At 41.5% G+C, this 24,732-nt stretch overlaps 1 protein-coding gene across 2 annotated transcripts in view; it reads right to left on the reverse strand.

The window, feature by feature from the left end:
* USP13 (ubiquitin specific peptidase 13) overlaps nt 1–24,732 on the reverse strand; it is a 130,486-nt gene that overhangs the window by 12,291 nt on the left and 93,463 nt on the right. For both annotated transcript variants that reach the window (XM_043473666.1, XM_043473665.1), the window contains 4 exons: nt 24,294–24,320; nt 20,817–20,960; nt 18,309–18,475; nt 16,437–16,590 (listed from right to left, as the gene is read on the reverse strand). In XM_043473666.1, coding sequence (XP_043329601.1) covers nt 16,437–16,590; nt 18,309–18,475; nt 20,817–20,960; nt 24,294–24,320 — 492 coding nt within the window. The remainder of the gene's footprint in view (nt 1–16,436; nt 16,591–18,308; nt 18,476–20,816; nt 20,961–24,293; nt 24,321–24,732) is intronic.

A 24,732-nucleotide genomic window follows, 5' to 3' on the forward strand; every position in this document is an offset into this window, starting at 1 on the left:
CTGTCTATGGAATTCTCCTGGCCAGAATACTGGAGTGCATAGCCCTTCCCTTCTCCAGGGGATATTCCCGACCCAGGGGGTCTGAAATATTGTGAGAATTACCAAAATGTGACACAGAAATACTAAGTGAGCAAATGGTGTTGGAAAAATGGCTTCAACAGACTTGCTTGATGCGCCACAGCCACAAGCCTTCACTTTATAAAAACCACAATGTCTGTCGAACACATAAAAGCGAATCACATTAAAATAAGGTCTGCCTGTGCCGATGCGATTCCAGTTCTGTAAGGATTAAGCCATCAGCCACTGCAGATGCCCCCTCCAAAGTATTCTTGGGACACTGATCTGCTTTTGATAGCAGATTGTAAAGTTTCCTTACCTTTTAAGTAAGTAATCTGTTGTAACTTTCTGTATTTGCCTTTCAAATCTTTTATTGTCACTTTGGTTCAGTGAATAAGTATTGTTTCACACTAACCTATCATCCTATCTGACCAAGTGTTTTAAAACCTTTTGATATCTTTGACAAAGTTCTTTTGACTTCTAGCTAACTTTGAGATGATTCCAAGGGCCCCTGAAACAACCCAAAGTAATTAGGTTCAATTGATATGTTAAATTACATAGGAAGACATTGTCAAATAAGTGGTGATAAACCTTAGGTTATATTATGTGGGTAAGTTCATTAATATAGATATTCCAAAATTATATGGAATTCCTAAAAATCTGGTGTGTGCTAGTATAATGCTACTAGTCTAATTCTAGTTATTATCTTAAAATGTCACATGTCCCAGAAATAACCAAGTTTCTTGTCAACTGCATTGTAGTGATATCTTTAGCCATGCCATTTTGAGTCTTCTGTCATTGTTTTACTCTGATACTTTTACAAAATGAAGTACTTCAAGAAGATCCATAAAAAGGACTTTTTGATCATTATAAGTTGCTGATGACTTTCAGATAATATCCTGAACTGGGTAAGAAATTACAAAACTAATGGAGAATCTGATGGTTTCATCTAGATCAACAGGAGTTAATTACATGGGACCAAGTGAACTGATAAATACAACTTACACTTTTATGACTTTTTGTCCAAAGCATTCGTGGCTTTTAATTTTTGTTTTCCAGAAAAACTTTCCTCTTATGCTAATAGAGACCTACAACTGAGACCTACAACATGCTGATAAAGCATAACTTCTAAAATGAAGATGAAACATGTATCTTTTCCTCTCTACCTGCTCCCTCTGGAATCTGGCTTCTCCACCTGGCTCCACCCTGGACTTGATGGCTTATTGTTATCCAGACTGCCACTAGTTATACTAATCATCATTTTCATTTGTTCTCTCCTTGTTGTTTCAAACTGTTTTGTATTTCTGTCTACTGTACTATGACCTTACTAATGTCACCAGCTATATTACTGATATGTTACTGATGATTTTTCCAAGAGTCATGTATGGATGTGAGAGCTGGACCATAAAGAAGGCTGAGCACCAAAGAATTGAAGCTTTCAAACTGTGGTGCTGGAGAAGACTCTTGAGAGTCCCTGCGACAGCACGGAGATCAAACCAGTCAATCCTACAGGCTATCAACTCTGAATATTCACTGGAAAGACTGATGCTGAAGCTCCAATACTTTGGCCACCTGATGCAAAGAACCAACTCAATGGAAGAGACCCTGATGCTGGGAAAGACTGAAGGCAAAAGAAGAGGGTGAGAGAGGATGAGATGGTTAGACAGCATCACCAACTCAATGGACATGAATCTGAACAAGCCCCAGGGGATACTGGCGTGCTACACTCCATGAGGTCGCAAAGAGTCAAACACAACTTAGTGACTGGACAACAAAATTACTGATATTCTATTTCACAAGACTGTTGTCTCTTATATTATCTGATGTGTAGAACAGGCCTCTGACAAAATTAATGGTGGTTAAGCTAGAATCAAGATTTCCGGGAGAAATATCAATAACCTCAGATATGCAGATGACATCACCCTTATGGCAGAAAGTGAAGAGGAACTGAAAAGCCTCTTGATGAAAGTGAAAGAGGAGAGTGAAAAAGTTGGCTTAAAGCTCAACATTCAGAAAACTAAGATCATGGCATCCAGTCCCATCACTTCATGGGAAATAGATGGGGAAACAGTGGAAACAGTGTCAGACTTTATTTTTCTGGGCTCCAAAATCACTGCAGATGGTGAGTGCAGCCATGAAATTAAGAGATGCTTACTCCTTGGAAGGAAAGTGATGACCAACCTAGATAGCATATTAAAAAGCAGAGATATTACTTTGCCAACAAAGGTCCATCTAGTCAAGGCTATGGTTTTTCCAGTGGTCACGTATGGATGTGAGTGTTGGACTGTGAAGAAAGCTGAGCACGGAAAAATTGATGCTTTTGAACTGTGGTGTTGGAGAAGACTCCTGAGAGTCCCTTGGACTGAAAGGAGATCCAACCAGTCCATCCTAAAGGAGATCAGTCCTGGGTGTTCATTGGAAGGACTGATGCTGAAGCTGAAACTCCAATACTTTGGCCACCTCATGCGAAGAGGTGACTCACTAGAAAAGACCCTGATGCTGGGAGGGGTTGGGGGCAGGAGGAGAAGGGGACGACAGAGGATGAGATGGCTGGATGGCATCACCCACTCGATGGACATGAGTTTGAGTAAACTACAGGAGTTTGTGATGGACAGGGAGGCATGGCATGCTGCAATTCATGGGGTCGCAAAGAGTCGGACATGACTGAGCGACTGAACTGAACTGAAACGACTTGAGGCAACTGATTACATATATAACTCTATATAGAATAACATAATAGTACAGCTCTAGACATGGCACAAATAGATTCGTGGGATTAGATCTGATAGACAAAGTGCCTGAAGAACTATGGACAGAGGTTTATAACATTGTACAGGAGGCAATGACCAAAATCACCCCCAAGAAGAAGAAATGCAGAAAGCCTTCCTCAGTGATCAATGCAAAGAAATAAGGGAAAACAATAGAATGGGAAAGACTAGCAATCTCTTCAAGAAAATTAGACATAGCAAGGGAACATTTCATGCAAAGAAGGGCACAATAAAGGACAGAAATGGTATGAACCAAATGTCTGTTAAGCAGAAGACATTGAGAAGAGCTGGCAAGAATACACAGAAGAACTGTATAAAAAAAGGTCTTAGTGACCCAGATAACCACAATGGTGTGGTCACTCACCTAGAGCCAGACATCCTGGAGTGTGAAGATAAGTAGGCCTTAGGAAGCATCACTATAAACAAAGCTAGTGGAGATGATGGAATTCCAGTTGAACTATTTCAAATCCTAAAAGATGATGCTGTTAAAATGCCACACTCAATATGCCAGCAAATTTGGAAAATGCAGCAGTGGCCACAGGACTGGAAAAGGTCAGATTTCATTCCAATCCCAAAGAAGAGTAATGCCAAAGAACATTCAAACTACTACACAATTGTGCTCATTTGACATGTTAGCAAGGTAATCCTCAAAATCTTTGAAGTTAGGCTTCAACAGTACGTGAACTAAGAACTTCCAGATGTACAAACTAGACCTAGAAAAGGCAGAGGAACCAGAGATCAAAATGCCAACATCTGTTGGATCATAGAAAAAACTAGGGAATTCCAGAAAAACATATACTTTTGCTTCATTGACTACGCTAAAGCCTTTGACGGTATGGAATTCTTAAAGAGTTGGGATACCAGACCACCTTACCTGCCTCCTGAGAAACCTGTATGCAGGTCAAGAAGCAACAGTTAGAACTGGACATGGAACAACAGACTGGTTCCAAACTGGGAAAGGAGTATGTCAAAGCTATATATTGTTACCCTGCCTATATAACTGATATGCAGAGTACATCATGCAAAATGCCAGGTTGGATGAAGCTGGAATCAAGACTGCAAGGAGAAATATCAATAACCTCAGATATTCAGATGATACCACCCTTACGGAAGAAAGCAAAGATGAACTAAAAAGCCTCTTGATGAAAGTGAAAGAAGTGAGTGAAAAGGTTAGCTTAAAACTCAACATCCAAAAACTAAGATCATGGCATCTGATCCATCACTTCATGGCAAAAAGGTGGGGAAAAAAATGGAAAACAGTGACAGACTGTATTTTCTCGGGTTCCAAAATCACTGTGGACAGTGACTGCATGTGTGCTAAGTCACTTCAGTTCATCTGACTCTCTGCGACCTTGTGGGCTGTAGCCCACCAGGCTCCTCTGTCCATGGGATTCTCCAGGCAAGAATACTGGAGTGGGTTGCCATGTCCTCTTCCAGGGGATCTTCCCAACCCAGGGACTGAACCTGTGTCTCCTGGAACTCCTGCATTGCAGGCAGATTATTTACTGCTGAGCCCCCAGGGAAGCCCTGCAGCCACATTAAAAGACACTTGCTCCTTGGAAGAAAAGCCATGACAAACCTAGACAGCGTATTAAAAAGCAGAGACATCACTTTGCCAACAAAGGTCTGTATAGTCAAAGCTATGGTTTTCCAGTAGTCATGTACGGATGTAAGAGTTAGACCATAAAGAAGGCTGAGTACCAAAGAATTGATGCTTTCAATTTGTGGTGCTGGACAAGACTCTTGAGAGTACCTTGAACAACAAGGAGATCAAACCAGTCAATCTTAAAGGAAATCAGTCCTGAGTATTCATTGCAAAGGCTGATGTTGAAGCTCCAATACTTTGGCCACCTGATGAAAAGACCCTGATGGTGGGAAAGATTGAGGGCAGGAGGAGAAGGGGGCAACACAGAACAAGATGGTTGGATGGCATCACCAACTCAATGGGCATGAGTCTGAACAAACTCCAGGAGATAGTGAAGGACAGGAAGCCTGGTGAGAGGTAGTGCATGGGGTCACAAAGAGTCGGACACGACTGAGTGACTGAACAACAAGACATAGGAAGAAGCAATAAGGGAAAGAATTTCCAAATTGTAAACTAGTACGACAGACAATCCAGAGAATTTTAGGTTATCAACAGGGCCTAATTCAAAAAATACTTGTCGAATGGCCTATCAACAAAATCCCCATCTGACCTAAGCATGAGATTTCCTAGTCCAGTAGGACAAATTTGTCACGAAATGCCTCCCAACCCTGGATCAAATCTATGACCAGGAGGGGGCGCTGTAGATGGAGAATGCTGCCTGCCATTCCTGCTCTACAAAGATCAAGCCTTCAGCCAGTGCCCCTGACCACAGTGCAGCCTCAGGGAATTCAGGATGGAGAAAGAACAGGAACCTTTCTGTACTCTGGGTACCGACCTTAGACAGTTAAGACTCATATCTAATGAATGATTTCAACGAGCTAAGAATCTTGCATCTTCCCCGACATGGAAAAGTACTACGATCATTAACTTGAGATATGTTTTCTTTGTGATTAGCAGTAAACTTTTGATGTTCAACTATACGTTTTTCTTCCGGCAAATACTCCTATTAATATATACCTTGGCTCCTTCTTTACCTCTTCAGAGAATTCCTCAGATGATACTGTCCTCAGTAAGGTTCCCCAGATAAAACTTGCAACTTTTAGGTTCTGAGGTTTTTCTTCTGCCAACACCTGTAACTTCCAGGAGTTATGATCCTCATAGACACTAATTATACATCTAACTCAGCCATCAAATTATCTTTAAATATTCTAGCCTTTCAGATGCTTTTGAATCAGTAATAACAACTAACTGGTTCCCTAATAAATCAAAGAAAATCTGTCTATAGGTTCAGTTTTTATGTACCTGACAGTCATTTTACTTTTTTGAAAACTATAGTTTTACAACACATAATGACCAAAAGCAATGCTAGATTCAGGAGTGCAATTAATTTACATTTTTTAAATTATTTAAGCATGTATATCTACTTAAAAAGGCATGAGATTGTGAGGGCAGGACACATTATTTAGTCAGTTTACAGAGTGCTCAGAATAGAGGGTTTCCTTGGTGGCTCAGACAATAAAGAACTTATCTGTCAGTGTAAGAGATGTGAGTCCAATCCCTGGGTTGGGAAGATTCCCTGGAGAAGGAAATGGCAACCCACTCCAGTATTCTTGCCTGGGAAATCCCAAGGACAGAGAAGCCTGGTGGGCTACAGTCCACGGGGTCACAAAGAGTCGGACATGACTGACGGCACACAGACAACTCCCCAGAATACAGAAACACCAAAACTCCTGGGAGCAAACACCAAGACCCCGGGTGCTCTGCAGCCTTTGCATGAGAAACCAGTGACTGTTCCAACTGAATCGTCCTAACTTGAATAATGTGATTCATTACCCATCCCTAACAACAGAAGGGAAAATGTCATTCCCAAATTACCAGCATTTGACTCTCAAACATCCTACATCTGCAATCTCCCTGCCTTCATCTGCTTGCTTTCCCTCATTCCTGCTCTGAGAAAAGACCCACGGTTTGTGGTGGGGGGCAAGGGATGGATTTGGAGCTTTTAGAAAACTATTCAATTCCCAAAAAGACAGAAAGGAGGATTTGAGTAAATCAATAACAGCTTAAGGTAACTGATAACATGGACAGAATCTTAAAAGGTCTACAAATTGCCTCCCCAACTCCAGCCAGCTCAAAATTACCAATCCACCTGGACTTCTCATTGGCATACTGCCTAAAACAACAAGTCGCAAAGACTTTCCTCCGAGCTCAATAGTTCCTGGCCATCTATACTTCAGTGTAAATTAGTTTACTCCAGAGTGGCTTCCTCCTAACGTCCATAGTACCACTGAAAAGCACAGGTGCTGACAGAATGAGAAAGAGAATCCAGACGTATTAAGTGTGTGCGGCTTTCGAGGAGACCACTGGGGCTTAGCTTCCCCGGCTGCTGTGCCTCTGCTACACAGCTCCTATTCTGACTGCATTCCCCGGGGAGTTCTGAATGTTGGGAGCACCACCATTATGTAAATGAAATGTCTCTCTGCTCTCCTTGCTGGAAAATTCTCAGCTGCAGCAGAAGATGTCTGCACCATTAGAGCAATGTGGCTGAAGGAGCCGGAGCAGGTTCTGAGTAATCACAGCCTAATCACATTTTAATTACATTGGCAATCAGTGAGTTCTTAAAAAAAAAGGAAAAAAAAAAAAAAACTAAGCACTCATTAAGTGCAACACAGAAACAGAAATGATTTTGCAATGGCAGGAGCCCAGATAGGTCAGACTGATGACTTGATTTCCCACTTCTTAAGAATTTTAAAAACTCAACAGAAAGTTAAGTACAGCTCTTATTAAGGTAGGTAGGAGATGACCATAAATAGTCTTCTGAAAAATAGGCTCCTGCTTGTGTTCCGATTTAGAAAACTTGAGGATGACTCAAGAGAGGGCAAAAGACAAAATGCAGCCTTCAAAATCAGCCAGACCTGAATTACAGGGTGGTCCTACCACAAGCAAGTAGGTATCTTATCAGCTACCACTTTCTCACTGTGAGGAGCCAGGAAAAAGCAGGAAAGGGAATGCCTGGCATTTAGTAGACATTCAGTAAAGCACAGCTACTATTTCACCAAGTGTTAAAAGCACGAACCCTTTTAATCAAATTAGATAACATCATGCAATGACATTGCTTCCTCATTCAAAACGATGACAAACAGACTTTTTTTTTTTTAGTTGGAGGCTAATTACTTCACAACATTTCAGTGGGTTTTGTCATACATTGGCATGAATCAGCCATGGAGTTACATGTATTCCCCATCCCGATCCCCCCTCCCACCTCCCTCTCCACCTGATTCCTCTGGGTCTTCCCAGTGCACCAGGCCCAAGCACTTGTCTCATGCATCCCACCTGGGCTGGTGATCGACAACAGACATTTTCCATTAACATATTCCCTAAAGGAAGAATTTGATGCAAGTGCTTCTTTAATCCCAGTCACTGTTTTTCCAGTTCAAACACCTTCCATGTCATTATTTTCAGAGTTGACAGGCTGTAGCGACATCCCAGTAGCTACGCTACTCCTTAAAGTAAGAGTAACCTACTCTCAGGTCTTCCCTGATGACTCAGCAGTAAAGAATTCGCCTGCCAATGCAGGAGACATGAGTTTGATCCCTGGATTGGGAAGACCCTCTGGAGAAGGAAATAGTAACCTACTCCAGTATTCTTGCCTGGGAAATCCCATGGACAGAGGAGCCTGGTGGGCTATAGTCCATGGGGTCACAAAGGAGTCGGACCTGCAAGGTTCCTCTGTCCATGGGATTCTCCAGGCAAAATACTGGAGTGGGTTGCCATGCCCTCCTCCAGGGGATCTTCCTACCCCAGGGATCAAACCCGCATCTCTTGTGTCTCCTTCATTGGCAGGCAGGTTCTTTATCACTAGCACCACCTACAGACAGACCCTCATATTCTCAGAACCTCTGCAGAGAACTCTGGGACAAGACTCTTTCTGCTAAATTTTAACCTGGAAATACTCAATAGTAAGAGGCATTGGCAGCCATCCTGTGGCCACGAGGGAGTGCCTGTCTAAGACTGGAACCAACCCTAAGGAAAGAGAGGCAGACGATACACCCAGACAAAAGAGTTTGAGTTCTGGGTGCCCAAGGGCATGCCCAAAGTCAAGTCTTCCTGGGACCTGCTAGCTTTTATGATACAACACATACTGTTTTGTTTAAACAAGTTTGGCTTAGCAATCCTGCTACTTACAAAAGAACCCTGAAAACTGAGGTTGTTGGTTTTATTTGATTGTCTGTTTGGGCTCTCCATTTTGCTCCTAAATAGAAATTACCTAAACCTTTAAATTTTCCTCATTACCCCCAACTCAAATGTTCAAGCCAATTCACCAACCAAAATGAAGTTAAGAAGCAATGTCTTGAGAATGTAAACAACTCACCTATACAGAATACATATTTTTCAGAGTGGTACCTGTGAATTCAATGTAATTCTAATCAAATCCCTGCAGAAAGGCCAATTGCAAGATCAGGAACTTTTCAAAATTCAAGAGAAACAGTTTAGAAAATATATCAACAGAAAATTGGAATGAAGATTTACTAACCATGGCCTTTCCATCAAAGCAAGACCCAGTTTCCCCTATAGCCAGTCCCTCCTTTTTCAGGAAGCTTGCACAACCTTCTTATCCTCATCCATCAGAGGGCAAACAGAGACAAAATCACAATCACAGAAAGCTAACCAAATTGATCACAGTTTTGTGTATGTTAATGAAACTATGAGCCATGTGATGAAGGAAACCACCCAAGACAGATGGGTCATGGTGGAGAGTTCTGACAAAACATGGTCCACTGGTGAAGGGAATGGCAAACCACTTCAGCATTCTTGGCTTGAGTGTCCCATGAACAGTATGAAAAGATGAACCCCCCAGGTCGGCAGATGTCCAATATGCTGCTGGATAAGAGCAGAGAAATAGCTCCAGAAGGAATGAAGAGGATGAACCAAAGCAGAAACAATGCCCAGCTGTGAATGTATCTCATGGTGAAAGTAAACTCTGATTCTGTAAAGAACAATATTGCATAGGAACCTGCAATGTTAGATCCATCAATCAAGGTAAACTGGAAGTGGTCAAACAGAAGATGGCAAGAGTGAACATCAACATTTTAGGAAACAGTGAACTAAAATGAATGGAAATAGGCAAATTTAATTCAGATGACCGTTATATCTACTGCTGTGGGCAAGAATCCTTTAGAAGAAATGCAGTAGCCCTCATAGTCAACAGAAGAGTCTGAAATGCAGTACTTGGCTGCAACCTCAAAAATGACAAAATGATCTCTCTTCATTTCCAAGGCAAACCATTCAATATCACAGTAATCCAAGTCTATGCCCCAACAACTAATGCCAAAGAAGCTAAAAGTGAACAGTTCTATGAAGACCTAGAAGACCTTCTAGAACTAACACCAAAAAAAGTTGTCCTTTTCATCATAGGGGATTGGAATGAAAGTAGGAAGTCAAGAGATACCTGGAGTAACAGGCAAGTTTGGCCTTGGAGTACAAAATGAAGCAGGGCAAAGGCTAACTGAGTTTTGTCAAGAGAACGCAAGGGTCATCAGCAAACACCCTCTTCCAACAACACAAGAGACAACTCTACACACGGACATCATCAGATGGTCAATATCAAAATCAGATTGATTATATTCTTTGCAGGAAGATGGAGAAGCTCTATACAGTCAACAAAAACAAGACCAGGAGCTGACTGTGGCTCAGATCATTAACTCCTTATTGCAAAATTCAGACTTAAATTGAAGAAAGTAGGGAAAACAATAGGCCATTCAGGTATGACCTAAATCAAACCCTTTACAATTACACACTGGAAATGACAAATAGAGTCAAGGGATGAGATCTGATAGAGTGCCTGAAGAACTATGGATGGAGGTCCGTAACATTGGTATAGGAGGTGGTGATTAAAACCATCCCCAAGAAAAAGAAACGCAGAAAGGCAAAATGGTTGTCTGAGGAGGCCTTACAAATAGCTGAGAAAAGAAGAGAAGCAAAAGGCAAAGGAGAAAAGGAAAGATACACCCATCTGAATGCAGAGTTTCAAAGAATAGCAAGGAGAGATAAAAAGCTTCCCTCAGTGAACAATGCAAAGAAACAGAGGAAAACAACAAAATGGAAAAGATTACAGATCTTTTCAAGAAAACTGGAGATACCAAGGGAGCATTTCATGCAAAGATGGGCACAATAAAGGGTAGATACAGTATGGACCTAACAGAAGCAGAAGATATTAAGAAGAGATGACAAGAATACACAGAAGAACTATACAAAAAAGGTCTTAATGACCTGAATAACCATGATGGTGTGATCACTCATATAGAGCCAGACATCCTGAAGTGTGAAGTCAAGTGAGACTTAGGGAGCATTACAAAGCTAGCTAGCTAGCTAGCTAGCTAGCATTACAAAGCTAGTGGAGGCAATGGAATTCCAGTTGAGCTATTTGAAGTACTAAAAGATGATGCTATGAAAGTGCTGCACTCAATATGCCAGCAAATTTGGAAGACTCAGCAGTGGCCACAGGACTGGGAAAGGTCACTTCTCATTCCAATCCCAAAGAAGGGCAATGCCAAAGAATGTTCAAACTACCACACAACTGCACTCATTTCACATGCGAGCAAGGTAATGCTCAAAATCCTTCAAGTTAAGCTCAACAGTACGTGAACCAAGAACTTCCATATGTAGAAGCTGGATTTAGAAAAGGCAGAGGTACCAGAGATCAAATTGCCAACATTGTTGGACCATAAAAAAAGCAAGTGAATTTCAGAAAAACATCTATTTCTGCTTCATGTACTACATTAAAGCCTTTGACTCTGTGGATCCCAACAGACTGGAAAATTCTTAAAGAGATGGGAATACCAGAGCACCTGACCTGCCTCCTGAGAAACCTGTATGCAGGTCAAGAAGCAACAGTTATGGAACCAGACATGGAACAACGAACTGGTTCAGAATTGGGAAAGGAGTACATCAAGGTTGTATATTGTCACCCTGCTTTTTTAACTTATATGCAGAGTACATTATGCAAAACCCTGGGCTGGATAAATCTCAAGCTGGAATCAAAATTGCTGGGAGGAATCTTGATTTCTGCATATCATCTCAGATATGCAGATGACACCACCCTTATGGCAGAAAGAAAAGATGAACTAAAGAGCCTCTTGATGAAAGGCAAAGAGGAGAGTGAAAAAGCTGGCTTAAAACTCAACATTCAAAAATGAAGATCATGGCAACTGGTCCATCACTTTATGGCAAAAAGATGGGGAGAAAATGGAAACAGTGACTGACTTTATTTTCTTGGGCTCCAAAATCACTGTGGATGGTGACTGTAGCCATGATATTAAAAGACACTTGCTCCTTGGAAGAAAAGCTATGACAAACCTAGACATCATATTAAAAAGCAGAGAGATCACTTGCCAACAAAGGTCCATCTAGTCAAGGATATGGTTTTTTCAGTAGTCATGTATGGATGTGAGAGTTGGACCATAAGGAAAGCTGAGCACCAAAGAATTGATGCTTTTGAACTGTGGTGTTGGAGAAGACTCTTGAAAGTCCCTTGGACAGCAAGGAGATCAAACCAGTCAATCCTAAAGGAAATCAACCCTGAATATTCACTGGAAGGACTAATACTGAAGCTTAAGCTCCAATACTTTGGCCACCTGATGTAAAGAGCCAGCTCATTGGAAAAGACTGATGCTGGGAAAGACTGATGGCAGAAGGAGAAGGGCAACAGAAGATAAGATGATTGGATGGCACCACCAACTCAATGGACATAAGTTTGAGCAAGCTTTGGGAGATGGTGAGGGACTGGGAAGCCTGGCATGCTGGAGTCCATAGGGTCACAAAGTCAGATGCAACTGAACAACAACACAGACAAATTCTGAGAAGTAACTAAACCAGAAACACATACAGCTATATGGGAAACCATATAGCTTCAGGGGCAGAAGAAAGGGGAGATGAAGCAAAGGAAAACATGTTTCTGCCAGAAAAACTCAATATTACAAGGCTATGAGGTATAATTTACAATACCTGAAACTGTCAAACAAATCAATTAAAAAAAATCTAAACACGTCAATAAAAATGGGCAATGGGCAAAGGACGTGAGGAAGCAATTAACACAAGAAGAAAAACAACTAGGCAATAAAGACACGAAAAATAGGAAGAGTGCTTGGCTGACAGCACTGCTGGGACGGATGGGAAAAGGTGCTCATGGCTGTGTTTGAGGGAAGTGAAGCAATCATCTGTATTCAAAGCTCAAAACACACATTTGACTCCAAAACTTCACTTCCTGAAACTCACCCTAAAGAAATAAGAAAGGAGGGCCTTCCCTGGTGGTCTAATGGCTAAGACGTCGAGCTTCCAAATCAGGTGGCCCGGGTTCAATCGCTGGTCAGGAAACTGCCACAATTAAGAGTTTGCATGCTAGTACTAAAGAGTCAATGTGCTGCAACTAAGACCCGGTGCAGTCAAAGAAATAAATAATTTTTTAAAAATAACTTTAAAAAAAAAGAAGAAGGGAGAGCTCAAGAATATTCATTACAGCATTATTTTTAACAGAAAAAAAGAAGGGAGTGGAGTGGAGGAGGGAGGAAATGAAAGAAACTTAAATGTTGAACAAATGTTTGTTACCTGGATAGAGACTGAAAGAAGCATTTGTTATACTTCTGTAAATGGAATTCACCCTTTAAGAATAATGTATTATTTAAAAATCCATGCCAACACCTTCTGAATGTGCAAATAACCCTGTTATTTAAAACTCTTTCTGAAATTGTCTTTTATTTAAATAATAGCTAGCTGGCCTAGCATTAGGTATATATATTATGGTACAACTGAATATTAATATATGTTCAATGACCTGGATTTACATAAAGTACACCCACAGCTAGGGAATGAGCAGGCTATAATACAGCATGAATAGTGGTTATAATGTACAGCACAGGGAAATATAGTCATTATTTTGTAATAAGTATAAATGGAGTATCAGCTATAAAAATACCAAATCACTATGTTGTACACCTGAAACTAATATATTGTAAATTAACTATCCTTCAATATTTTAAAGATCTCATGTATAGAATAGAATGCTATATTTCTATAAATATACATTTTTATATTCATTTTTATATATTTGCCAAGAAAGATCTAAAGAATATACACAAAACATTTAACAGTGACTGGGTTATGACTGGTTAGTAGGACTGTAATTATCATTTTCCTCTTTTCATAGATCTGCATTTTCTCAAGTTGCTGAAGTTATTATACATCCTTTTCATTGGAAGAAAAAATTACATAAATGTTAATTTTTGGAAAAGGAAAACCAGAAGAGTGACCAACATGCGTTCCGATACTAATGGAGCGAAGAAAAAGATGTTGTTTTTCCCCTTTCCTGTGGTTTAGGCAACAGAATGCAACAGTACACTGCTAGTTCCTCCAGACGGCACTCAATGGAGGCAGAAAACCCCTGTGACCACCACCACATGGCATTCACTTCTTCATTCAGTCATTCATTTGCTCATCACCTCCCATGGGCCAGACACAGTGCTTGGAAAGGCTACTTGAAAAACATCTGTTCTTCTGCAAAATCTGACACAGAATGCATTTGATGAGTTAGGGTGGTTTATGCATTTTTTATAACTAAATTTTTCTCCTCCTACTGCCCTTAGATTCTGCATATCCTACGTGGGCTTTTTCGTAGCGCATCACTGTCTCCTTACCCACACTCAACCATAATTGCTAAATTTGGAAGTGATGAGGAGTAAGAGCCACAGAGTTTGGCCCAGAGAGACTTTAAATTCAAGGGTGTTTAAAAACTTCATGAAATCCTATTCAAGGATGCAACTCAAAAACCAGGAATACATGCAGGTCACTCTGAGTTCAGTAAGCCCGAGGAGAGGATGTGGCTGTTCTGTATCATTAACGACCATCTCTGAGAGAGGGGTTGGTCCATCCAAGCTCCATCAGAAGACAGGAAACCCTAATGATCAGACTCTCCCTCCCTCTGCAGCCAAATACCTTGGCAGCATTACAAGGGCCCCATCTTGTGGTTTATTCCTTCTGCAAGAACTCACCATCCTAAAGAAAAGTCCATTACAGAAAATCAAGGAAGGGGTGAACCAATGGACACGGAACACATAATAAATCCTGCTCGTGAATTATTGAGTAACTTGTCCGTAACAGCTTTTAATATTTTAGGCCAGCCAGTGATTTCCAAAAAGTAACACAAGCCCCTTTAGACAGGTTGGAAGTTGGGAGAACTACAGCTCGTCCTTTTCTTATCTAGTCAGATTAACACAGTTTCAGTGAAGAAATACCTATTTTATATAAAAGAAGAAGGAAACTCCCCTCCCTCTCTGTCTCTAGCGCCACATCAATGCATACATGTTAGGTCTGGTAAGACCATGAAGCTACATGTCATACAATTATGGGAACAAACGCTGCTAGGGTAAACTTAACTAGATCCAACTATTATTTCGTTGGTACTTTCTATGTACCGGCCACCACAAGCTCTATAAAAGTAAAATGGCCTCTGTCCTCCACCAGCTCCCTGGCAGCTGGGAGACACAGGTATTTACACAACTAATTTTATCTCAAGATGAACCTGATACCTCTAATAAGAAAATCAAACACCCCGTTACAGGAGCTACGGGCACAGGCTCTGCAGGCAGGCTGCCTGGGGAGAATTCTGGTTCTACTTCTCATCAGCACAGCGAGCTTGGCGAATTACTTTGCCCTCTCTGCCTCAGTTTCCTCATCTGCAGCATGGACATAATGCCGGCGCCTACCTCACAGGGGTACTGTGAAGACTAAACGTGACATGATGAAGGACTGTTCACGTTGGTGTAATTGTCACCAGCATGGGAGGTAAGGAGGGACTGATTACGATGAGAACCTGGGGAAGCGGGCCAGGGAAATGGAACCTGTGGCCAAGTTCTGAATGACGATGAGGAGTTTGGCAAGCCGTGATGGGAAAGAAGGGGCAATTCGCATCCAAGGGTTAGCCTGAATGAAGGCCTAGGGGTGAGGAGAAGAGGGTCGAGGACCACTGAGCGCTGTGGCAACCATACCAGGCCCGTGAGCTGTAGGTCTGGGGAGTGCAGAGGAACAACAGAGAGGCGAGCTGGCTGGGACCTGGCGGCAGCGGGTGGTGGCTGCCAGGCTCCGATCCGTGGGGAAGGAGAGCCCGAGAGACAGGGTACCACGGTAGGCAGGAACATGGATTCTGACTTTGAATCTGGGCTCTACCTCCGAAGAACAATGTGATCTTGGGCAAGGTTACCTAGTCGTTCTATGCCTCGGTTTTCTTACCTGTAAAATGGGTGTGGTGAGTAAATGCGTGTCTAGGTAAGGTGCTTAGAGTCACGCTCAGCACAGGGTGACATATGTGAGTGTGTGCTGATGGGAGGCGCCGCGTGCACCTATCGCAGCTCTTCCTGACCTGCCAGCCCTGCAGAAACTGATCAGGAGGAGGGCTGAGCAACGATGGGCTCAAGGGTATAGGAGCGCTTTTCAGCTCTTCAAAAATGTTACCCCAAAAATAACGGCTCTCTTTGGGGCAAAAATGTTCACGGCCCACAATGGAATTTCACCCCAAAGCACAGACCAAGTCAGAGCTGGCGCTAAAGTGAGGCGCACACACCAGGCAACATGGCTGAGTCTGCCAAGACCCCCCCAGGTCACCCTGGCCCATGAGAAGTGGCCAAGTGCACCATTTATGAGAAGCTGGGATCTGTGCTAAGGTTTGAATGACGTCAGACTTCCGTAGTGGCTCAGATGGTAAAAGCATCTGCCTACAATGTGGGATACCCAGGTTCAATCCCTGGGTCAGGAAGATCCCCTGGAGAAGGAAATGGCAACCCACTCCAATACTCTTGCCTGGAAAATCCCATAGATGCAGGAGCCTGGTAGGCTACAGTCCATGGGGTCACAAAGAGTCAGACACGACTAAGTGACTTCACTTTCACTTTAAAGGTGTCAACATTCAGGAGGGGGAGGGAAGGGCATGAAGAGAATGTACCATGACCCCTCGAGCAAGCCCTGAGGCAAGAACTTACTTCCAGATCCATCCTTGACTCTAGGTCCTTCGGGTTTGGCCTCAGAAACGATGTTCGCATTGGCGTTATTCTCCATCTCGATCACAAAGTCACTGTCCTCCTCAAACTCAGGGTGGCTAAAGATCCAATCCAGTGCTCTTTCCAGATTACTATTCTGATGAAACAAAACATTTTTACAATGTATGCGGCCCCGGGGCCTCATTATATCCTGACCGTTTGAACCAGGATGTCAAGCAGACAGGGCAGAACGCCTGAATTCATTAGTCCTAAGTGGCTCTGAGTAAGAGGCTCTGACCCTGTCTATGAAATGCACTTTCCATGGACATTCCGCAAGTCTCTCAACTGAAGTCTATAATTGGATTCGCTGGAAAAACAGTTCAGAGCAGCAGGTCAGCATTCCAAAGCCATATCAGTCCTAGTTCAGCATTTCTGTGGGCTGATGCTGATAATGATGAGAGGCTGAAAGCCAAAGAGAATGGCATGTGTCTCAGTGCGGCTCTTTCCAAAGCCACACTAACTGCAATGCTACCTTCTCCACCAACTGTATTTTGTACAGGGAAGCTAGCATGGGTACCAGGTCAGAGCCTTTTCTCCTAAATGTTGGCAGAGTGGTTGAACTGCAGCAGAGACAAGACTGATGCCTTAATTAATGAAGACAACACTGGTTAGCTAAGTTACATTGTTTTAAATTGAACTCCATGTAATTCAAATCAATGGACCATAAAGGCATTTCCGTCAATCCCCTTTGTGACATTACTTGATGAGTTAAACAATTTGTTTAGATGTAGGCAAAATGTCCAATTAAACAGTCAAGCAAGTAAAATAATTGGGGCATAAATAAGTACACTGAGTATAACAAACTCCAGTTGAAACACTTCAAGCATTTTAAAGGGAAACAGATTGTTCCAGCCAAACTGTCCAGAGCCAGTGGAGAGCCCCTGTGACCTCAGCAAGGGGCCCCATCAGAACCCAGTTAGGATGGCAAGAAGGACTCGGGAGCATATATCCACTCAAAATGGATTGGTTCTGGTGGTTTAGTCACTTAGTTATGTCCAGCGCTTGCAATCTTGATCCTTTGGACTGTAGCCTGCCAGGCTCCTCTGTCCATGGATTTTCCCAGGCAAGAGTACTGGAGTGGGTTGCCATTTCCTCCTCCAGGGGAACTTCCCAACCCAGATATCGAACCCAGGTCTCCTGAATTGGCAGGCTTTACCACTGAGCCACCAGGGAAGCCCTCAAAAATGGATTATGGTGTGGAAAAAAAAAAAAAAATACTTTCCCTCAATATTAAACAGATGTCTGCGCTGCAACAGGAAGGCTTCTGTCTACCCTCAAATTTCCTGGTCCCGTCTTTCCTGATAATATCAGGACTTTACAAATACCTGATAAACCTTCTCTCTCCACAGAGAGAAACAGAAGCAGAGAATTCCAAAGAGACTTCTCCTTGAGGAGTTTTGAGAGAGAATGCTCCAAGATCTTGGTATCAGAAAAGCACAATTTCTCCTGAAGAACTGCCTTATTGAACACAGGATCTCAAGCATCCCTCCTTCCTCTAAGGCCACAAGCAAGCTCCAAGTAAAGTCTCTGCCTCATGCTAATGAACATTAAGAGGACACAGAGTGTCTTTCAGCTGGATTATCTTACCTCCATTGTATTATCTCCCTTGCTTTTTAAAAATATCCTTACTCTTAAAAATCTCTGTATGTTTCCCTCAATCATTTATTTTAGCTTTACATATACTACATGCAAATAAGCCTTTCTGGGGCATAGTGGATGTGAGACAGACATGATTCAAAATGATCAGAGGACACTGGAAAGTTTCAGTTGCCACTGACAGAAGAGGCAGGGGTTCATATGGTCTCTCGTGCTTACCGTTGCTCGCAGGGCCTGAATAGCCTGATTTCGGTGGAATCCCATGGAGGTAATGATAGCTACAGTTTCTTCCGGAGGTTGGTTATCCAATCCAGTAGCACCAAAAACAGAGGCCCCAGCAGAAGCTGCTCCTCCATAACCAGGCATGGTCAGCGGTTCAGCAAAATCTGAAGAAAAGAATCACACTCAGGCCCTTTCCTTTTTTGGGTCTTAAAATAAACAACCCTTTAGAGCTAACAAGAAAAAATACCTAAAGTTACAATAATCAAGACAGTCTAAAACTGGCATAAGAACAAACATATAGATCAATAGCCTAATAGGATAGAATTCAGAGTTCAGATATAACCCTACATATCAACGGTCAACTGATTTTCAACAAGGGTACTGAGACCATTCAGTGGGGAAAGGACAGTCTTTTCAACAAATGGTGCTGGGACAACTACATAGCCACATGCAAAAGAATAAATTTGGATCCCTACCTCACATCATATGCAAAAATTAACTCCAGATGGATCACTGGCCTAAATGTAAATGCTAAAACTACAAAACTCTTAAAAGAAAGCATATAAGAAAATCTTTGTGACCTTGGGTTAGGCAATGGTTTCTAGATACAACACCGAGAGCACAAAGTGACAAAAGAAAAAAATAGACAAAAGGACACTATCAAGAAAGTGAAAAGATAACCCATACAACAGAAGAACATATTGGTAAACCATATATCCCATAAGGTAACTGTATTCAGAGCTCTTCGAACTCAAAAATACAAAGACAACTAACCTCATTAAAAACAGGCAAAGCATATGAATAGATATTTCTCCAAAGATACATAATTGGTCAATATGCATATGAAAAGGCATTCATCATTAGCCATTAGGGAAATGAAAATCAAAACCACAATGAGACCTAACAAGGGTTGGTGAGGATGTAGAAAAACTGGAGCCCTCATACATCGCTAGTGGGGATGTCACACAGTCACTGTTGAAAAACAATTTGGTAGCTTCTAAGAGAGTTAAACATGGAGTGACTGTATAACAGAAGAATTCCACTCACGAGAAATGAAAACTTGTCCATATAAAAATTTGTACATGGGGACTTCCCTGATCGTCGGGTGGCTGAGAAGCCTGTCAATGCAGAGGACACAGGTTCAATCCCTGGTAGGGGGGCGATCCCACATGCTTCACAGTAACTAAGCCCTTGGACCACAACTGCTGAGCCCACGTGCTGCAACTACTGAAGCTTCTGCACTTCAGCCCGTGAGCCCCAGTGAAGCCTCAAAGAGAAGCCACCGCAAAGAGAAGCCCGTGAGCCCCAATGAAGGGTAGCCCTCGCTCACTGCAACTAGAGAAAGCCCACACACAGCAACAAAGACCCAGTGAAGCCAAAAACAAAATAGATTTTTAAAATACATTTCAAAAAAAATTTGTATACAAAAGGTTTATAGCGGCATTATTCATAATAGCCAAAAAGTGGAAACCCAAATATCCATCAACTGATGAAAGGATAAATAAAACATAGTATGCCCATACAACAGACTATTATTCAACCAAAAAAGAAATAAAGTACCAATACACGCCACAACACAAATGAACCTTGAAAGCATGATGCTAAGTGATAGAAACCAAAAACAAAAGATCTCACATTGCATGATTCCATTTGTATGAAACATCCAGAATAGACAAATCCACAGACCCAGAAAGAAAGTAGACTAGTGATTGCCAGGGGCTGGGAAGAACAGGGAAAATGGAAAGTGACTTCTATTATCTACAGAATTTCTTTTTGGATGGTTGCAAAACTCTGTGAATTTACTAAAAACCACTGTAATATACACTTTTTATCTTTATTTTTTAAATTCTGGAAGTATGATAACACATTTACAGGAGACTTGGAAAATACAGAACAAAGTTACATATAGTTCCACTATATATTACAATTATTTTTTTCAGTAGATAAACTAAGATTTTTAGGTGGAGTTTCAATATCAAACTCAATAATTAGTAGAATGAATAGACAGAAAAGTAGAAGGATATAGTAGACCTGTAAAGCACTATGAACCAATTCAACATAATTAATATTTATACAACTGAACTGTATACTTTAAATGAGGGAATTATATGGTATGTGAATTATACCTTAATAAATGATAAAAGTTAATGCTAACTAAACAGCCCCTATTTCTTCATGCACATTCTTCTATCTCAAGTTCTCATCATTTCTTAGCTAGAAGTATATCACACATCTTTCCAATGTTTTTTTTTGCTACTGAATTCTACATTTTAAAAGGGTGAATTCTCTCTCAACAAAGCTATTATTTAAAAGAGGAAAGCAAAGACTGTGACTTTGCTACACAGGCAAAATAGCCATCCTCTCCCATCCACTCCGTGCAGCAGATTATGAGCTGATAAATCATTTTCTGGGACACACCCTGAGGACACAGAAGGACCAAGGCTTAACATCATTGAGGACCAATCCTGTCAGACTCCAAAGCCATCCCATTTTCTGACCACCTACCTGGCTCTTCCATATGAACAACGATCCAGTTGAAGGCCACCTCGGCTCCCATATTTCCAGTAAAATACACAGCCTTCCGACACGCTTCTAGAGGGAAGCCCATCTCAGCCAGCTGCATCACCGATGACTCATCAATATCTGATGCTACAGAGCACACAGGATAGTCTGGTGTAAAAAGTCAACCCTATTTCTTCTTGTCTTAGCTTCTCTTCACCCCTTATCCACATGCTACCCAAAGAAGGTGCTACTTTGTTTAATGTTTAGATGGTGGTTTAACTGCATTTTGTTTTAAGCCATCCAAATGTTAAGCTATTTGAGCTGAGTTTTTATCTTTGACCTAAATAGGAACCATGGTAATTACCTGAACAATCCAAGCACTGAAAAACAACCCCCTAATTTCCTGTGGGGAGATCTAGTGTATTCCCAGAACCATTTCAGTCTCTTACATCATTCTCAAGGCCACGACAGCAGCCTCTCTTAGGACTGAAACTGGAAGAGAAAGCATTCTCTACAGGCCAAAAAGCTTATTCCTTAAACCTCACAGGAAGTTATACCAGGTCTTTAGATATATCAGCAATCAAAGGATGCAATCACTCTGAGAAATTAAGATAGAAGGAAAGTTTTTTAACTGTATACATCTAAGACATTAAAAAAGATTGCTTTACAAACCTAACTTTGGCTTAGACACAGGTTTTCTTTTCTTTTCACAATAATATGTAGATATGGGTAGACAGGGCTTCCCTGGAGGCATAGATGGGAAAGAATCTGCCTGCAATGCAGGAGACCCATGTTCAGTCCCTGGGTCAAGAAGATGCCTTAGAGAAGGAAATGGTAACCCACTCCAGTATTCCTACCTGGGAAATCCCATGGACAGAGGAGCCTGGTGGCCTATAGTCCATGGGGTCGCAAGAGTAGGACATGACTTAATGATTAAACCATGGGTAGAGAGGTGTGGAAACACACACCTATACATACACATGACTATAGGTTTGTATGTATATTCATTCATACACATACATGTACATGGGTGTGTATGTATGTTCATGTGTGTATACCCATACCACCTACATGAGGCTCTCAAATTACACCAAAGGTTGGGAGGGAACTGGAGCACAAAATATCTGCCATTTGTTTCCCACACCCTGAGGTCTGTAATCTGCTGAAAACTCTGCCAGAGGCAGCAATCAGTAGAACTGAGGAACAGATATTTCTGTTCTACAAAAATTATACTGAAAATGTATTTACCAAAGTTCTATCTCACAATGAGGATACACAGAACATCCTATCAAGATAAAATTTTAAGAAAGCAATGATATAGAACAACAGTGATTCCTCAATTGTGTTCTAGAGAATCCTAGTGTCCTAAGAGAGATGAACCACAAAATTAATGAACCACAAAACAAAGGGCTCCCATTGTCAACTAAGTTTTTTAAACCTACATTCTCTGTTCTCCCTAGAAATTCACAGTGTGCATTAAGGTAGTGAAAATTCTGAAGTCCTGTAATAAAGACTCCTGCAGTAGGTTGGGATTGACATGTACATACTACAGTATACACAATAGATAACCAACAAGGACCTACTGTATAGGAAAGGGAACTAGACCAATATTTTATAATAACCTAGAAAAATCTGAAAAAAAAATAGACATATGTATAACTGAATCACTGTGCTATATACGTGAAACTAATATTACATTGTAAATCAATTATACTTCAAATAAAATTTTTTTAATATTTTAAAATTTTATTAATTAAAAAAAGGATTCCTCTGGGCAGAAACTATGAAACTCTTTCAGAGAATACTTTTCAACACCTTGTGAAAGACTCTGTTCTCCAGAATGCAATTAAGTAATGCAACTTAATAAGTGTATGTATGCATGTAACAGCATATTAAATTGAAAATGTCTAACTCCATTTTGGGGAAAATAGAGTGAACCAGGCATAGGTAAAGAACAGTAGAAGGACAGATGCCAAATGTTAATACTGGTTATAGATGGGTGATGAAACCAGAGAGGACTCTTATCACTAATAGGTAATTTCTACATATCTTTTCATTTATAGTAAGAATATAATAAAAGTTACTCCTTTTAAATGTCTGAGAAAGGCTGGATATAAATATAAATTAACCCCAGATAATGTTGTTTTCTCCTGGTGAATACAGCTGATAAGACAACAGGCTTAGATCAGGAGGAAAACGGAAAACTGCTGACTGCAAGCTGAAGTGCTCACAGTCAGACAGGCTCCTCTGACACAGTCCCAGCCACCGTTCACCTCCCCTGGGGCAAGATCCTGGAGACTGGCTCTCTGCAGGGTTGGGACAGCCAGCAAACTCCTCACACTCCAGACAAGGTCAAGTGACAGGAAAGCATGCCTGACGCCTAGCCCTGGCTCTGGTCCTAGCTCTTAGGCCTCTGAACTTCCCTGGGTATCAGTTTTATCCTCTGTATAAAGGTCACCTGCTCTGCCCATCTTACTGTGACAATCGAATAAGAAGCTGGCCTTTGTATTATTATAATAGTACATTTATACACAGTTAAAAGAATTTATGGAGTCATAAACTCAACAATGACTCATGGTGACCATTCAAAAATACTGTTATCGTTACAATGAAATTATTTGCAGAGGCAATGGTTTGCCCATGACCCTCGCTGCCCCTAACAGCCTCTTCCAGCAACCAGCAAATCAAAATTGACCCAAGAAGGCAAGCCATGGAGGTCTAAGTCAAATGATCAATCACATGAAGTGTTTTTTGGCAAAGGAAAACACTTGAACTTCTAAATTAACAATAGTGTCTCCAGCAAGGCTTTGTAGACAAAAAGATTCAGAGTATTTTGTGTTATTACATATTCCTTCTTCCTCCTAATTAGTATCTAAATATTGACTATAAAATAGTTTGCTTTTTTTCATGTTCTTTAGAAAATCAAAAGTATCAACTCACCCAGGATTAAGGAACTAAATGGCTACAAAATTAATGAACAATCCAATGACACTGCCACCCTTAAGAGTATTAATTAATACTACCATGTCCTGCCAACCGTGTACCTTCATCACGTGTCCTGAAGGAGGGGACAAAGTGACAAGTCACTGTCCTATCATTGCAGCAAGAGACCTACTCATGTGGCCAGGGAGGGAGGAAACGGCATCAGTGTCCCCCACTCACATATGAGGAAACTGAGGCTCAGAGAAGTTACTGATTCTAGGTCACACAGCCACAAGTGGCAAAGCCAAGATTCCAACTCAGGGCTGGCTGGCTCTCACGCTGAAGTTCTCTCTCCTGAAACACAGGGCCATCTATTCACCACATTACTGGTTTAGATTTGCTGTGACCTCAACTCGCAGACCAAGGTTTATTCCCACCCATGGGAAAAGCTGCACATACACATGTACAGAACAACGCCCTTTACTGAACCCCCACAGCTAAATGCGTTAGACCAGTAACTATGGCAGGACACTGAGAAAAAACATAAAAGGTACATACGGTCTATCAATTGGGTCATCAGGCGATCTGGAAATCAAAGGAGAGGGCAGGAAGTGAGACCCAACCATGGCAAAGAGTTCTAGAGAAAGAAAAATAGTTAACCCGGAGCACTCCCTAACCCCCACCCATTAAGACCCCACACTGTTGTCAGCCCCTTGGCCCTCCACGCAGGCCAGCCAAGCCCGACATAAAGTCATTCCAGGAGGGAGGGAGAATATCCAGTTTCAGGCATTTAGAGCAGATAAAACATGATGCTCTGCTGATCATTTTAAGGAACTAAATGTTCCTTCCCTATACTTCTAAGAAGTCCACATAATTACAATCCAAGGACTCTGTTATAAACGTCAGAAAAAGCAGGAGCAATGCTAATAAACCATCTTGCAGTTCTCTGACACTCTGACACTCTCTGACACTCTGATCTTTCTGGAATTCCTTTAAT

Source organism: Cervus canadensis, chromosome 7 (genome assembly GCF_019320065.1).
Source record: "Cervus canadensis isolate Bull #8, Minnesota chromosome 7, ASM1932006v1, whole genome shotgun sequence".
NCBI classification, from domain to species: Eukaryota; Metazoa; Chordata; class Mammalia; order Artiodactyla; family Cervidae; genus Cervus; species Cervus canadensis.